The sequence below is a fragment of the Athalia rosae genome, chromosome 7, assembly GCF_917208135.1.
Source record: "Athalia rosae chromosome 7, iyAthRosa1.1, whole genome shotgun sequence".
NCBI classification, from domain to species: domain Eukaryota; kingdom Metazoa; phylum Arthropoda; class Insecta; order Hymenoptera; family Athaliidae; genus Athalia; species Athalia rosae.
This window is the reverse complement of record NC_064032.1, coordinates 11,189,859-11,207,069: the sequence shown is the minus strand read 5'-3', so window position 1 is coordinate 11,207,069 and position 17,211 is coordinate 11,189,859. Positions and strand designations below refer to the sequence as shown.

The 17,211-nt window shown below is 48.9% G+C and overlaps 1 protein-coding gene across 1 annotated transcript in view; it reads right to left on the bottom strand.

Annotated features, from left to right (window-relative positions):
• LOC105689597 overlaps positions 1–17,211 on the bottom strand; it is a 79,095-nt gene that overhangs the window by 11,433 nt on the left and 50,451 nt on the right. The window contains exons 3-4 of the mRNA XM_012406736.4: positions 6,754–6,891; positions 2,953–3,088 (exon numbers count right to left, since the gene is read on the bottom strand). Coding sequence (XP_012262159.3) covers positions 2,953–3,088; positions 6,754–6,891 — 274 coding nt within the window. The remainder of the gene's footprint in view (positions 1–2,952; positions 3,089–6,753; positions 6,892–17,211) is intronic.

Here is a 17,211-nt window from a genome sequence, read left to right as displayed (position 1 = left end):
CCTCTGCGTGGGGACGCACTCTTTGACCGAAAATTCTCAAACGATGATCTCAAAGCGGGGTCGGTGATTTTTTTCTATCATTTCTTTTCAGTTCCTCCGTCTCCTCTCGAAGGCCCTCTTCGCATATCCAGGTTCAAAAAATGGACACCTGGGTGACCCCGAACCATTCGGAAAACCGCTAACAACCGGTACCCGCAATCAACGCGGATTATAGACATACCTTGTCGAATCGTGTTCAATTTTAGTGCCACTAAAATCAATGTTAGTTCATCGTTAGGGTGCTTCGACTCCATGGAGAATGGTTAGCTATATATATATATCTATATATCGGTGGCGAACGTTACCGCCGTGCATTTCCAGCGCTGCGGATACCAACGCGGGGTAGATTACGAACCCCCCTCCCCCCCCTCTCACCCCCCGACGGTGTTACCGGCCCCTATGTCCCTAACCACCTAGCGCCATTCCTCCGAGCAGACCCCTCGGACGAATCTGCCGCGGCACGTCACCCCTATCGGGTAGGCATTGCTCAATTGAAATCTACATCGGTGATCACGTCAAACGTGGTGCGTATATACACGAATGTATTATATACAACACGCGATCCAAAGCATTCGCGCGTTACGCGCACAGTTCTACGTTGCGACGAACCACCGACTCCGGTAAACTCGGTGCTACGTTATACGTATAGGTATTTACACTGTACATATATGTGTACGTATAATTGCGTATGAGCAGCGTTGCATTCCGATGCACCGATTTCGGTATTCGTTGATAAGGTTCGACTCGCGTCTGGGCTTCACCCTCGTTCACCGTCATTATTAAACACATCGTGCGTGATCCGCGCGCGATTCTTTCGAGATTTTTTTTCCGCCACCCCGAGGCCATTCGAGGGGACGCGTAGAGGTATACCGTGAGTGTGTGCGACGCACGGATTATAACGATGACGGATAAGCTCCGGTTAAGATTACGAGCGAGGCAATCGCGGTAAATGGTACGCGTAAGTGCGATAACGCGGTGCCAACGGGTAATTATAATTATGCGCGAATTAATTCGAGGGTTTCAGCGGCACTTTAAGAAGCAGGCGGCTGCTGACAGTTGAAGCTCAATCGATATCGTCGGAGCTTCCTCGGAGACAACGAGCGTCTCGAACTTCAAAGAATACGACGCTATTCTTTTTAATCCGATGACGACGAGTCTCCGAAAGCTTAATGCCCCACCCCCCCCCCCTTAAACTTTCGAGGATGTTGTTGCGATTATGACCAACATTTCTTTCATTTCACTGTACGATTCGCGCAGATGATCGATTCCGCAATTTCCAAGTTATCACCGACGTAAAGAAGCCGGAAGGGGGGTAGGGGGGGGGGGGGGGTAGGGTGAAGTTTCGAGCGAGATATGAGTTATCGTGAGAATGTTGCGCGGTTCTATGTAGATTGCGGATTGGCCGATTCGCGAGGTAATGTATGGGGTATTCCTGCTCAACCGTTTAGATTTATCGCGAAATCGTGCGCGACGCGATGCCGCAGCCGGGAACGGTACACGGGGCGAGAGCCGTGTCGTTGACAGTTTTGTAAATGATCAAGTTTGCCCCGAGTGTCGAGAGAACGTGGGCGGGGGCGGGCGGCGAAGGGATGAAGGGAAAATTTAGAAACAGGGTGAGAAATAGCGACGCGATACTATCAACCACTCGAAACAAGAACGCGACGACTCTCGTCGCGGGACATAAAAGAATTAAAACTTATCGATCGGAAATATTACGTTCGTTTTTTTTTTTTCTTTTTTTTCTTTCCGTTTCGTTTTCTCAGAGTCTCACGGTCACTTGAAACTTTTTCACTCGATAGCGATTTAGCGACAGCCGCGAAAAAACTTTTTTCCCCCCCCTTTTTCTTTTTTTTTTCTCTCTCGTCAAATACTCCGTTGACAATAATTGATATAATACGCATGTATATAGCGGTCTATACAGCTCTGAGCTCCCTTGGTCGAGGAATTTTCGCTCGACGAACGATTTGCATGAGATGAATTTACTCTACGGACGTTCGTATATGTATATATGTATATCAATTGCGTTAGCCGCTGAAGGGACTCTGTGAGTGGGGACACTCGACACGCGCCATTAATTCGAATGACCCAACTCTAGATGGATAACATCAGGAGAACACCGCCGCTCAGCGGTTCATCGGAAGCTACCCCCGGACCTTCGGGTCATTTTTTCCGTTCCTTCACTCGCCGAATCTCGACGCGTTTACACTTGACAATATACTCTCCTGAGCCGCGATACGATTTATCCCGCGGGATTCCGTCGGGGAATGTAACAAAGTAAGAGGGAAAAAAAAAAAAAAACTTGTTCTCCTAACTTTGCAGACCGTCGTATCGAAGCGACGACGGGATTCGGAAGGGTTGCAAACCCTGCGACTTTTCCTAACTGGACAGAATTTTTGGTGGAGTTAAATTAAATCCCTTATTAGAGGGTGAATTCAAGGGCGGCGAGCAGCGGAGTCTCGAAATCCCAAAAGGGGTGGTGAACAGGGACGGCGTTGCCCGCGGATTTGCCTAAATATAGAATCGAAGTTGCGAAATTTTTATAATGCGCGAATCAATTTCTGACGAGCTATTCCAATTTGGCGGACGGTGGCGGTTTTCCGGATGGTCGCGGGTTACTTCCGTAATTCTCACGGACATGTATCTCAAGTGCAAATATTTGCGAATACTATAGAGGGGGGGCCGCGGTGTATTTGACCGTTGAAGGCAACCGAATTTCGTAGCCACGGCATACCGTAAGAATGGAAATTGCGCGGTGTTTGTTCAGGATCCGATTCAGCTGACGATTTACATACGGGCGAGACTAAGGTTCGTCCATGTCGGATCTCGCGCGAAAATGTTAACGGGAATTCATACCGCGATCTGTACAGATCCAGCAGAATTATATAGAAAATCCAATTATTATATTTTACTCACCTGTGTAAGGTCTGCAGTAATCTCGGTTGACCTTGGCGTATACCTTTGGCAAGGGGACTTCGGCGCTCGGTTCGGAGTAGGATTTATTTTTACTGTCTCTCGGATCGCTGTACTGCTCTACGACCTCGATTTCAGCCTGAAACAAATAGTTTTGCAAAGATCTTGAAATCTCCCAAAGACCGAAGGTGAAGAAACATCGGAAAAAGGAAGAATAGAGTCGAGTCTTCACCTCGGGAGTAAATATTTGTTCGCGAAATCGTACCAATTCAATACTCGAGTCATTCCCGATTGTCCGTGAGAAGATTTTTGTTATTTCTCGCAACCCCCCCCGTCGTGACGTAAAAATCAACAACCGAAAACAAAAGTAACGGAAGAAACAAAAGGAAGAAGAAGAAGAAGGGCTCAAGATGGTTTCGCCTCTTGTCAGCCAAGTGAGAATACTCGAGAGATAAACAGAGAGAGGAAAACAACAACAAAAAAAAAAAAAAAAGGATGGGGATGGGGATGGGGAAACGAAAGGTTCGCGGTGTACGAGCAATTAGGATCACCGCGCCCTTGAGTACGTCGCACCCCGCGAGGTTAAACAACGTCATTTTTTTTCACCACCAATGAAGATTGAGATGCTCGAAAATTTACGGGAAAACGCGATTCTTTCATTCCTTGTGAAAATATGTAAAACCGACGGGACGTCCGGATCTTCTTTGTCTGTCCCCGTATTCTTTCATATCGCGACATCTATATATATATATAATATACAAGGTCGAGATACGTAGCTCGAGGAATTCTCCGTGGATTCGATGGAGGAGCGAAAAAGCTTTTGGCATTGTAATGCGAAACAACCCCTACTACCTCGCAATGGCTACGTACGTAATACGAGAAGAGAGACTGAAATATATACGAGGTTTTAGCTTTTTCTGAAGGACCAATATTACGCATCGGAGAGACGGCGAACATTTGTATTGTTCGGTAAACGTTATGGGACGTCTATTCTGGTTTTTTATTAATGCAAAAAAAAAAAAAAAAAAAAAAGAAAGAGGGATATAAAAGGATATCAAACGACCCCGTGTCGTATATGAAAAATCCATATAGTTGATCATCGTTTCTCCGTTTGGTACGAGTAACTCACACGTGTCCTTCGCCCGATCAGGCTCTTCAACGGAAGCCTCGCTGATTTATCAAATTAGAGCAATAATCAATTGCGACGGAAAATTGCGAAGGGGGTGAATAAGACGCGTGAAGACTGTAATTTCCAGGGAGTGAAGAACTGCAAGGGCGGGTCGGCGGAGAACGAGAAAGAGAGAGAGAAAAAAGAAGAAAAAAGAAAAAAAAAAAAATCAAGAAGACAAGAAGACAAGTGCCTTAAATTGAAAGAGTCTGAAATTGGAAATTCCCTCGGAGAACTCACTCCGTACAGTAACTCTGGGCGGAAACCAGTTATATGGCAGCCATTTTGGGACGATCTTTCTCGATTGCCCGGAACGAGTGTTCGACGAAAATAAAAAAAAACAAAGAGAGAAGAGGATGAAAAAAATAAAACCGAGTAGCCGAATCGAAAGGATTGAGAGAGAAAAAAAGAGAAAAAAACCGAGTACACGTCGCGAAAAAACTTCTTTTTTTATTTTTCTCTCTCTCTCTCTCTCTCTCTCTCTTTCTATCTTTGATCTACCTACGGGGAGATGACCGCCGTTCGCCGAAGGGAAACGGGGTGTACAAACAAAGGTGGAATTCGATAGGCGAAGGAGGCCGACGCGGGGTCTGGAATCCGTTGGTGCGGATGGGGATGATTAAAACTAGTCAAACATCGCGGTGCCGGGTTCCCGAGGACAACACGATCGGAAGGTGATTGAAAATTCGCAATTCCGCCGGGTCCGATCGTTGTCACGGCCATACCACCCTGATCGATGAGACAAGGACAATTCGGACTTGCGACGATGAATTGCCAATTAAATGTACGCAAGCTCGACACCGACGATTTCTCCGAAACTTTTCCGTATGTCATCAAATCGTTCCACAGGTGTGTGTCTCGCCAGCGAACTTCACCGATCTACAGGTGTTGCACACCTGGTAGAGTCGTGGCCCGCAAACTCGTCGGTCAATAAATTCCAGAAAACAATAGGTAAAGAGAGAGGGAAAACAAAATGGTTATTGGAAAAATTGAGCCTCAATTATCGAAAGTGATAACAACCGAGCGATATCGTTCTTGTTTTCAATAACCGCGTCGGAATTTTTCGCTCCTCTCTTTTTTTTTTTTTTTTTGTCAGCGATAAACAAAATTTCGGCAGCGTCGGAGTTTTCCGTGACTCGCCGGTGAGTGAAATCGGTCGAAAAATAACGAGCGGATTTTTAGGGGGGGGGGGGGGGGGGGGGGGGGGGGGTGGAAATTTTTTCGAAAAAAATCGCCGCCCCGGATAGAAATCCGGGTGGGATGAAAACGGATTACAAACTGCAGCAATAACGCTATGTGATTCATGAAATTTGGGGTGCGAAAATGATCGGAGCGGATCGATCGTACGACCCTCTTGATCCTCCGTTCGAGGCTTTTGTTTCACCCTTCGTATACCTATAGTCGTCCCATTGATTTCTCGTTCAGTTTGAACCATGATTAACTTCGCCCGTAAACCAGAGTGACCAATGCCCCGTAATTTTCAACGATTACCGAGTCGATTAATTACCGAAATGGCACAGCCTAATGTGACGGATAAAGTCACGCGAATATTATTACACGCCGATTATGTTTCCGTACTACAAGTCGACGCACGGAAATTCTCTCGAGAACAAATAATGAATTGTTTCGAATTTATTTAGCGTGATGTAAAATTTCTCCGAAACTTTCGAGGTGAATAAAAGGAGAGCGAGGTGTCCGGGAGGGGGGCGGGGGCTGGGGCTCTTTAGAACGACGAATGTGGGGGAACACTTTTGCACACGGAAGAATAGAACGGCCGGTTATTGTGCCTCTTCCGTACGTAAAATTAACCCACTTGAGCCGAGTGGCGTTACCGCTACCGCTGCGACGAGATGAAACTGTAATAAAGAAAATTGGAGGGACGGAAAATGGAAGCGAACTTTTGTCCCTTGTACCCCCCCTCCCCTCTCCACCCGAAAGACCGAGTTCTTCCACATATTTTATCGCCTCGTCCTCATTTTACTTTTCAACTCCTTGATCCTCCTTCGCGTCGTCGATTCGTTGTAGAGGAAAAAAAAAAAAAAACAAAACAATTACGTCACTCCAGTTTTTTTGCCCTTCGCGGGGTTGGCCGCTATACCGCGCGACGATTCGTCAAACTGTCGTACGAATTTTTCTAAACGGCCACATCTCGCCACCGTTTAGAGTCACAAACTGCAGCCTCGCTGAAGAGGACGGGACTACCCCGTAGGTTCGAATAAGTCGCCGGTCGAGGAGACTGTCGAGTGTGCTTTTCCCGTAATTATGCGCAACGTCGGAAGTCGCTGCGCGCGGGCCATCAGGATGTGAAACATCCCGCCGGAGGAGAATCTCTTTTATTCCAAGTAAGCGCGAAACGGCGTCTATAGATAGATATACGTACGTATGTTACATGTACGTGCCGTGAAACGCGTTTCGCGAATTCCCGTGGGGCGAGCAAATTTTTTTTTTTTTTCTCACCCTGCAGCGCGTAATTGTTTCTACCTTGCGAGGAGTAATACGGTGATACCGTACAACGACCCGAACGACCTTTCAGACGACGTCGAATGGGAGCGCGGGTAGAACTTGGAACGTAGAAAATAAAAAAAAAATAAATAAAAAAAGAAAAAAAACAACGTGCAACAATGCCGTATACTTACATTTTCGGCGGTTGGACTCGGGAGGGCCCATTGGACGGTGGAAGTTGCCGCAGCCGATGCCGAGGGTACCGCGACGCTCGCCGGTCTTCTTTTGTTAACAAAATCAACGGGTAGACTGTAATCGTCGCAGAGAGATATCTGTAATGAAAAAAAAAAGAAGAAATATACAAACGTTCGTTAGACTCGGACTCAGCGGTGGGGGGAGGAGGGGGGGGGGGGGTCCGTGATTGCTATTTCGATGGAAGAGCACGCGCGGCGTTTATTGCCGATATTTACTGTCTGGTGCAGTGCATGGAATCGATCAATCGCCCCATCTGTCTTCGTTTCTCTTCTTGCTCCGGCTTCTTTTTATTTCTATGCCTGAATAATGGGTACGCCGGTATCTCTGTATATTTACGTCATGTACGTTTCGCCCACACTCCGTCCACACAGAGGAGTATAAAATCGAGACAATCGGAGAATACCCCGGGGGCGGCTTATCGCGAGGGGGTCGCGGGACGCGGAAGAGACCGGGGGGGGGGGGGGGGGGTGAAACGGGGTTGAGGTACGGAGGGGTAGAGCGGCTTTATTCCGCTTCGAGGCCCTATGCAAATGGCCATCGTTTATTGCGAGTAAAGAGCGCGGCTGCCGTATGTGCGGAACGTGGGGTGTGCCACCGGCTACCGGGAGAAAAACACCGAAGTGTGAGGAGAACTTCAAAAATTGGAATAATAACGGTAACGCGATGAAAGAGAAATCACGAATTCGACGAAAAAAAAAAAAAAAAAAACACCGATACAATGAATCGATGATTTCGATAAATCGTTTTCTCCTCTCTCATTCGACGCTCTGCACGGGTTGGATTCAATCATCGTCGATTTTTTACCCGCTGGGAGATCGCAAATTTTGTTTTCAAACGTGTGGAGTAAGAGCACAACGCTTCTCTTTGATCTATTTTACATCCATCGAGAAAGTTTTCTAGTAGTTCGTTTTTGTTTGTTTTTTCTCTCTCTCCCCGCACAATGTTTAAAGTAGACATCGGAAGCCAAGCATAATCTAGGCCGTTGGATGGCAACGAGGGCGGTTTTCGCGACGCGACGACGCAGCAATTTTCTATTTATATTTATCGCAGACCCGTCTCAAACGGCGGACCGAGGGTGCGACCTCCGTTTTGCATACTTCGAGTGCACGCTGAAAAGTAAAACACGCACCGCCAGCTCCGAATATTTCCTATATTTATCGAAAAAGTGTGAATACTCGCTTACCGTACCATAAATAGAATGAACGGTATTACGGCGGTTGCACCGATTTTCGGCGGGTGCTTTGGGGCTTCGTGAAATACAGCGTTCCCCCCCCCCCCTTCCCCCTTTCCCTCCCCCTTCCCCATCCCCATCCCCCTCGCGGACCCCGGCTTGCACCGAATCCCGACCACTCGAACCGCTCCTCCTCCTCCTGCGGGAACGGTCGTCGTGGTGATGGTGGCCGGAGAGGTATTATCATGAATTTACATAGTCTATCCTCCTTGCCAAACTCGGAACATATTGCGCGGCTACTTTGATTCATGTGAAATATTTGCTAACTATATATTGTAACGTTCATCCCCGAATCGTCCGGAGGAGGATAGACTACGGTGGTTTTCGGTACGACGGAAGAGGTGTACCCGGTGGTACCCTTCAAAAAGTCGATGGGATCAAACAGTCGCTTCTGAAAATCGTTGGAAATCGACTCGTAACGAATAACGTCGATTCGTTGTTCGTTAGCGAAAGGGTGCGGTTTTACGATCGGTTTCATGGATATTTGAATGACTCGCGTTGATAATCGAAGGAAAATTCAGTACTCGACTGCGAAACAATATCGCCACTTCAACTTCGGGGGGATTTATGTAACCGTTGATAACTTTAGAGCGATTTGGCGCACGAGGGGAGAACCATGGACGGAATGTTATGATAGGGCAATGAAATTCTTGACGTGCTTTTCGGAATGAGGAAGAGGGGCAGGTGGTAGGGGGGAAGGGGGAAGGGTAAAGAAGCCTACCGCACCCCGCGAGGGGATGATTTTATTAAACGTATACTTGTGGATTGTCTCGATATCCAATTTCGTCGGGACATAAATATCCTACGATAAAACCACGGCGCGTTGCACGTCTACCGACGATAATACACGCAAAGACGACGACGAGATTTCTTCGGGTCTACGCAGTTCGGGGAATCGCGGAGTGCGAAAACCGACGTGACCGTCGCCTTCTCTCCGGTCGGTCGGAATAGAGCCTCGTCGGCCAGAGATTTTTCCATGCGTTGGACTATGAGAAAAGTGAACGTGAGCGACATCGGCAGTGAGCATCCGCGGACGGGTCATTCGTCGATGCAAAGATGGGGAGACCGGGGGGACGCGAATCTCTTCGTCTCTCCCCGTTTCGCTATCCCCGTTACGTCCGTGTCGACGTTCTCCTATTGTACGAGCACGACGCTAAAAGCCCGGAACACCTTCGGCAACGTTCTTTGACTCGTTCCTGGAATCTCGAGCTCGGAAGGTCCCGATATCGAAAATTCTGATGCGAAAACGAGTCGAACGAAACTGACGGAGGAGAAGGAAAAAAAAAAAAAAAAACAAAGTGAGAGTGTAATTCGGATAAAGTGACCGTAGAATAATCTGACGCGTTCTCGTTAAAGTTTAACGAGTGGTGCGAGGAGGGTGAACAAGATAGTGAACTTAGAGGGCGATTCAACATCATTTTCGGTGGAAGGCTGTCACCGCCGCGGCGAGGTTTGGCTACCATTTTTCAGACTGTCGGTAACTCGGGGTACGACTCGGGGAGCCCCGATAGCTCGAACGAAGGTATAAGTGAAAGAAAAATATCAAGGACCTTCGCAGGGTCCGCAGAGCTCGTTTCTCTTCACTTGTTAAATTATATTAACTCGCGGAGAGACCTTCTAACTTTTTCAGCGAAGGTCGCGACTGGGCGCTAACGGATGAGATAAAAGGAAAAGCGTCCCGTCGAAGCGGATGAGATTCCCCGATCTTAGGGTGAAATATGAGGAGGTAAGAAAAAAAAAAAAAAAAAAAGCTGACGAAGACGAAAAATGGGGGGGGGGGGGAGAATGACAATTTCGACGGACCGCAGTGTCGTCGGTTCCGCGCACCGGTCGCGACGGCGTGAAAAATATTCCGTCGCTCCTCCGCACATTTCAGCTACTCACTTTTCAGTTATACCGTTAAGTTTTCGCGCGATTTCCTTCGGATTTATCGCCCTCTTCCTCCGCCAGCGATCGCTCGCTTTTTTTCTTCTTCTTCTTCTCTTTCTCGCTTCGGACGGCTCCGTTCGCGGCAAACGGGAAACCGGGTGGGAGTAGTTTTCCACGAGTCCCCCCGCCCCGGTGAGTCGGTGCGCGGGTCAAAGGAAATCTCGTTACCGTCACCGCCGCGAGTCGTCCGGGCGATATCGGACCGTGAGCCGCCGGTTATCGCGAGTCCTCCTCGTACTTTCGACGGCAGCGGCGGATATACACGCACGATCCATCCCCTCGTTAGTCGTAGTTACTACGAACGTCTCCGCGTAGCCGGGGAAGCGAACTTGCGGCGCGGGAATTTCCGGCGTAGCTCGTACGCCCGGCGTGCGATGGTCGGTCGGACCTGGTTTCCCTCCTCTCCCTTCGGGCCGGAGCGCCCGCAATTTTCCCCGATTTCCCCCTCGTCGACTCCGTAGCGGCGGACCGTTGAACCTCCGCGAAGTCCACCCCTAACTTCAATTTCTCTCCAACCGCTTCGGCGAGGAGGAGCAGCCCTTTGTGCCGCCACTCAATTATTTCGAGCCGGTTTCCAAGAGTTTTGAGATCTTCAAACTTTACCCGTGATTCGCGACGCTTCGGCACACAATCAAACTCGGACTCCCTTTCCCCTGCTTCGATGTATTCTTTACCCGAGAATCACTTCCGAGCGTCTCCTGACCGGCGGAATCTGCACGCGGATTTCATCCCCTCCCGACGGGAAGTGAGGCCGAAGAGACGGAACGCGAGCCTCGTTAACCCAACGACAACCTAACGTAACGTAACCTACCCTGACCTGACAAAAGACTCCACGAATTGCGTCGCATCGCTCGGAAGTCCGGACGACGACGCGTCGTACGTCGGGGCGACGTGGGGCTCGAATAATTGCGAAATAATTCCGAAACACGCGACAGAAGTCGGAACCGGTAAGATTCCGCCTTAAGAAAGGGGGCGCGCGAAGAGCTCGGAAGGGCGCGAAGGGCGCGAAGGGCGCAGAGGGCGAAAGGGTTGGAACGAAATGGGAACTCTTGGTCGTCGAATCGTCCCCCGTACAGAACGCGGTAGCCGCATTCATTGCACCGCGTCGTGATTGTTCTGCCATCTCCACTATTCGGATAAACGCCCGGGCGACCCGCAACCCTAAACCCCCAACTTTCACCCTTCCGTTCTCCTCCACTCCACTACGCACTGTTCGCCCGCCGTAGTCAGAGATTTTCTTCTCACTTCTACCTCGTAGAGCGGCGGTCTGTGTGCGTGCGTGCGTGCGTGCGCGCGAAGGGTTTGCCGCTGTCACAGAAACACCCTACCGTTACCATAGCCCGGAGGGCTGCTAATTGATTTCAGAACTTTCCCTCGTCTCCTACCTCGACTCGGAGTCGAAAGCTCCCGCTCCCGGCTGGCGCGACGTCCAAGATTTTCCGGCTGTTGTTCCGCGCGCCGGTTTTTCGTTTTTTTCGTTTTTTTTTTTTTTTCTTCTTGCGAACCGGAAAGAATTCCGTACGGCGACCCAAAATTCATTCTTCCGGGGCGAAACGGCCGACGGCGTAACCCCGTGGGGTGAATTTCGGCGAAGGTCGAACGAACCCCGCTTTGATTTGGGGGCCTCCTCTGTACGGTCGAGGGAGATGGATCACGGTCGAATTGCCACGAGTTAACGTTACAGGGGGGGGGAGGTGGTAGGTGCACACCGGCTATGACGAAAAAAAAAGGATAAAAAAAAGAAAAAATAACAAAAAAACGAGGAGGCGTAACGGAGGAGGAGAAGGAGGGATCCCGAATAGGTGAGGGAAAACGGAAATATAAAATCGCGTTAAAGGAACTCCGGTCGTTAATATCTCGCGGTACATTTACTTCGAGTCCATTTCCGGCCTACGCTCGTGCCGGCCGAACTTGAGGGTTAAACGCCAGTGTTTCGTGGTATACCTATAGACGACGAGGACCAAAAATTTGGTATTCCAACGCCCCGGTGTTACGGGTATATTCAACGGACATACATCATCAATAAGTTTTATCTGGAAGAAGATCTCTTCGCGACGCGAACGTTGAAATTGGCAAACGTGAGAGAGAATCGGAGGGCAGAAAACAGCGGTGAAATTATTCGAGTTCGAAGCTCGTTTACAACGAGAGCGGAGACGGTGCGAGGGGGGCGTAAAATATGCAAAAATTCCTCGTCCCGAGTTAAACAATTACGACGGAAATTGGTAGGATGAATTTTTCAGCGCTCTTCTAATTTTTCTGAGGCGGGTAATTTCGGTCCACCTGAGTATGACGAATTTCGCTAAAATGGGCTAACTGGGGGGGGGGGGGAGGGTGTCGTCGAAACGTCCGAAACACACCGCGAAAATTACGGGGATTTCGCCACGGGATTATGCGAAAATGAGCGACATTTTTTACTCCGACCGAAAATCCCCTCTCATTTCTCTCGTCCCGCATTTTTTTTTTTTTTTTTCCTCTCGTTTACAACGAGAAATTAGAGGATCCGCCAGCCGTCTAACGAAATGCCCGTCATAAACGATAATTCCACCGAATTAGGGGATGAAAGAGAAAATTGCTCCAACGTTCAATTTCGCAAGGTTTAGTTTCGTTTCTTCGACCTTCAGACGGCGCAGACATTCGGTGACCTTCGAAACTGGGGGGGTGAAAATGAGATCGGCACGCGGAGAGAGAGTGATTTCGAAGGTCGGTTTCCTAACGTGACGAACCGCGAGAACGTCGCGATTCCTTCGCCGTAACGACGCCGTTATTGAGAATTCGCATCCGCTGCTGGGGGTTAAATTCTCACGCGTGAACTTCGCCATAATTGCCGCAGTCGGCGTAGTAAATTCCTCGAAGTTACGCGAGACGAAATCCACGTGGATGTATACGTGGGTATACCGCGAGGCCGTGCGGGGAATCGTTGATACCGTCGTATCTTCCTCGAAGAATCGACCGAGCTTTCGGTATTTCGGAATGATACAATATCATCGAGTAAACGGTAGAACAATGCCTCTAATACGTAACGTCGCGGTATCAAGGGGGTCGGGAACAGTCCTAATGTAGGATCTTGCGCATAGTTCGGGGAACCGAGGTGAAAATTAATTACCGCAGAGCTCGAGTTGTACCGCGTTACTTCGCGTGATACATTACTTCGAAACAAACGAATATCATTCGCCGAGGGATTTCAACGCTTTCCGAAATATGTTAACGGTTTATGCAACGCTGCCGTAGTACAAACGGTGGACGGTTTTAGCATATTTCAGATGCTCAGATGAACAAGTTCTTTTTTTTTTTTTCTCTTCTCTTTTCTCCTCTTTTCGCCGGACGTTGGATAAACTCGAACGACCGAAAAGGGCATTCGCATCGTTTAGTCGAGTGACGTGGAGTGACATTTCATTAATTAATTTCCAGCGAACGGTGGCGTCGAAAATTTGACTAACGGGTATCGGTGTCAAAGTTCGTCGTTTTGTTCGTTTCCCCGTTTCACGGAGCGTAGAACACACATAGCCACGCACTTATTAGGCGCATGACAATTGAGCCAGTTTATGGGTATCGCGCGAGAGGGAGGACCGGCGCGTCTGCACCTCTTCGCGGCGAAAATCCCCCCCCCCCCCCCCCCCCCCCCCTAAAGGGATTTCGGATTTTATCTCTGTGGTATGCGTACAGAGGCGCATACCGCCGAACCAGACTCTAATTAATTCACTTTGAACCGGACCCGGTCGTCCTCCGAAACGGGATGAAAACGGAGGAGGAGGAGGACGGAGGAGATTCCCTCCTCGGTCCTCCGCGGAAGCGACCTACTGAAAGCCTACGGCTATAATTGATTCGAATAGTCGGCGGGTCTTAGCCGCATCAGCCCTCGTACCGCCACGGGGAAGCTAGAAGGGCAAGGGCGGCGGGGGTTTAAGTATCAGAGATGCCCCCCGGCGCGAGCCGATGCTTTTCACTTTCCCTCTTATTACAGAGAGTGAGGAACGGCGGCTTTCGATTGTTCCCATTGCAGCCTCCGTTATTTCGTCTCCTCGTGATTTATCGCTGCCATTGAAGAGTCTTAAAGACGAAAAGTGAAAAATTTACGCTTTACCATTTCTCGACGGACGATTGAAAGGGTTGCATATAACGAGAGAGAGAGAGAGAGAGAGAGAGAGAGAGAGAGAGAGAGAGAAAGAGAGAGAGAGAGAGAGCGGAAACGGAAGCTCGGGGCTGTTGTTTGTTATCGGTATCGTTTATTAAATTCGCAGACGCGCTCGTCCGACGGGGAAAAAAAAAAAAAGTAGAGAGCTAAATAGCCGGTGTTACGGCAACGCGCCGTTTCGGCACCGGGTCACGTGGAAACAAAGGGCGAACGATTCGCGGCAAGACTTCTCCGGGAGGAATCGCGCTTAAGAAAAGGGAGACGGTGAAAATTGGGAAAGAGGAAGAGGGTCTCCGAAGAGGACAATGAAATCAGGGATATCCACCGTTGGTACCGTGGTGAAAAAAAGACGAGCGCGACTCGCGTCGCCGCGCGGCAGGCAGAGCAGAGCTGTGATTAATTCACGTACCATTGATACTCCCTAGCTGCCGCATAATTCTCCGTCTACCGCCTCTGTTTAATCACTTAATTAAATTCATAGATCACCGACGTTATCGTCGAACCGATGGGTCATATCCTGTGACAAAAGTTCACGGAATCGTACCTCGTCGTCGTCGGGGGGGGAATATTCCGCATCCCGAATATTCGCTGCGATCTCCGTTCCCCCTTTTATTTATTTTTATTTTTTTCTTTTTCTTCGTTACTTTTCGCCAACCGGACGCGATATCGCCTCGGATTAGGTAATCGCTAATTGGGCGACGCCGCGGCGAAAATTGCGGTCACCTTGTTAGAGCGACCTTGTGGCCTCTTCATGGATCGGGAGGAGGTACGGTGGCGCTGCGAGGTCTCAAGATTCCGCTTGTTACCGCCGCAGCGATTTCAACCAAGAAATCAAGAGATACGCGAGGTGCGTTTGGTCCATCGGTGTAACGAAGTATGAGGGAACGACCTTCGAAGTTTCTCTCCAACGGAGCGGAACAACGTTCCCCCCACTCTTTGGACTCCTACGTTTTTTTTTTTTAAACCTTTTGAAAAATGAAAAAAATGGAAAGCGACGATATGAAAACGTCGTTCGATTCCTCGATCCTTTCATCGGAACGGATCGGAAAAACATTTCCGGTTGATCGACGCGCGATGATCGCGTTGGATTCCGCTGTAACAGTTTTCTTTTTTTTTTTTTTTTTTTTTCTTTACTTCCCTCGTCTCGAAAGGCCGTACGTTTTTCGCGGTTTTACAACTGTTACTCCGTAGCGAAGGGATGCAGGGAGTGATGAGCTTTTGTTTTTTTCCTCTTTTAATTAAAACCGAAAGTTGGCTCGAACCTCCCGCCGCGTAGACTCGCCGCTGGTAGTTGCAGATTAAACACGCCCTAGCTTCGGCTCTCGGCGTTGCTGCAATGCTGCAGGTTGTATTAAATGAAGAACGATAAATTGAAGGGCGGCGGTCGCCACGGCCTGTTCGGATATTATCCCCGTATGATTTATAAAACTTTAGCCTGGGTGGAAAATTAACCGCTTTAATCGGTCGCTTCGTTTCTTCGCCACTCGTCTCCTCGCAAAGGATATACGAGCTAGCTCCGCGAGTACTCGCCAATTTTCGAATTTTCGATTTGCAAATTTCACAAAAAATTACCGCGAATCGGTGAATCTTGGGTTGTACGTGCGGGGTACGGTCTTGGGAAGAGAAAAAGAAAAAAAGAAAAAAAAAAAAAAATGAAAGCCTCGGGAGACTCGGGCGAGGCGCCCTTTATGGGGCATACTAAACGCGGATCACCCTTAATACCTCACCCAATATAAAACTCCGTCGAGAGGATCTTATCGTTGAGGATAGAGCCTGTAATCCGGTCAAAGAAATAAGCTTTTCCATGTAGCAAATTTTCCACTTCTCTTTCTCCACCTATTCTCGTAACACTACCGTACATAGAAATTATTATCACGGTACGCGAGCGCAGAAGAGACCGATGCGGACGAGCTGCATTTTTACTTTTTTCCGATTAGAATAAAAAAATTCATACCAAAGTATATAACCAAAAATTTCTAAATATGACGACTGAACCCCCCCCCCCCCCTTCTCGCCCCTCCCGTCAGCTTCAATATCCCTCGCGAAACGAGTAAAATTACAACGGCGACGGGGCGTGGGATTTATTTTTTCCTCCGTTCGTAATTGCGGTACAACAAGGTATAACGTTGAAAAGGAGGAATCGTTGGAGTATCGTTGGGTAGGAAGGTGGTACTTCTGTTCACTTGGATATTAAATTCCGAGCGTCTGACGGGGCTTCGAGTCTCGAGGCTTCGGGGGTAAACTAGAAAGTTGTACGAACTTTCCATATATTGAAGATTGAAGATGATGAATCCACGTCAGGGGCGACCTTTCATTCTTCCATTGTATATATATATATATTTTTCAGACTTTTCAAACGGAGTCGGAGAAACGAACGACGCGGCCCAATGTTCCTGGACGGGATCAGGTAATAAAATATTAATTCGTCGTCGTTCTAATCCTCTAATCGGCATCGAAGGGCACGTGATATATCGGGCGTGCGTTCTGCCGATAAGAGACGCCGAACGGGCGCGACTCCATTCCAACCGGGATTACGTCCCCCAGGGGCTACATTTACATACACTTTACCCCGTCGCACTAACCGGCGCGCGGTCCCTCTCCTCCCCCTCCCCCCACCCCCTCCCCCCTCCCTTCCCCCGCCCGGCACGGGATGTTCTCTTTTCGGAATTCCCTTTCCACTCCTTCTTCTCACCTACGTAACGTTATACGCACACCGCTCTTCCTCTTCCCCCGTTTCTCAAGGAGAAAGAATTTAATACCGAGAAAATCACCCTCTCTCCCTCTCTCCCCGTTCCTCTTCTTCTTTGTCCCTCCCTCCCTTCCTCCCTCCCTTCCGTCCGCCCCGCACCCCAATTTACATTGTCTCAAGATGCAGACGAACCGGTGAGCAGCCGGGTGCCCGCCGCGTATATCCCAGCTTCGGATGGCACCGCTGTTTCCGCCACGCTTTCAACATTCAAAATTCATGACATCAGACAACGAGCTACGCCGAGTCGACGCACCGAGTGGCGAGAGGATGGACGTGAGAAACAAAAAAAAAAAAAAAACAAAGAAACAAACAGTAACGAAACTCCGGTAATTTTGGCGGAAAAAAACTTTTTCCCA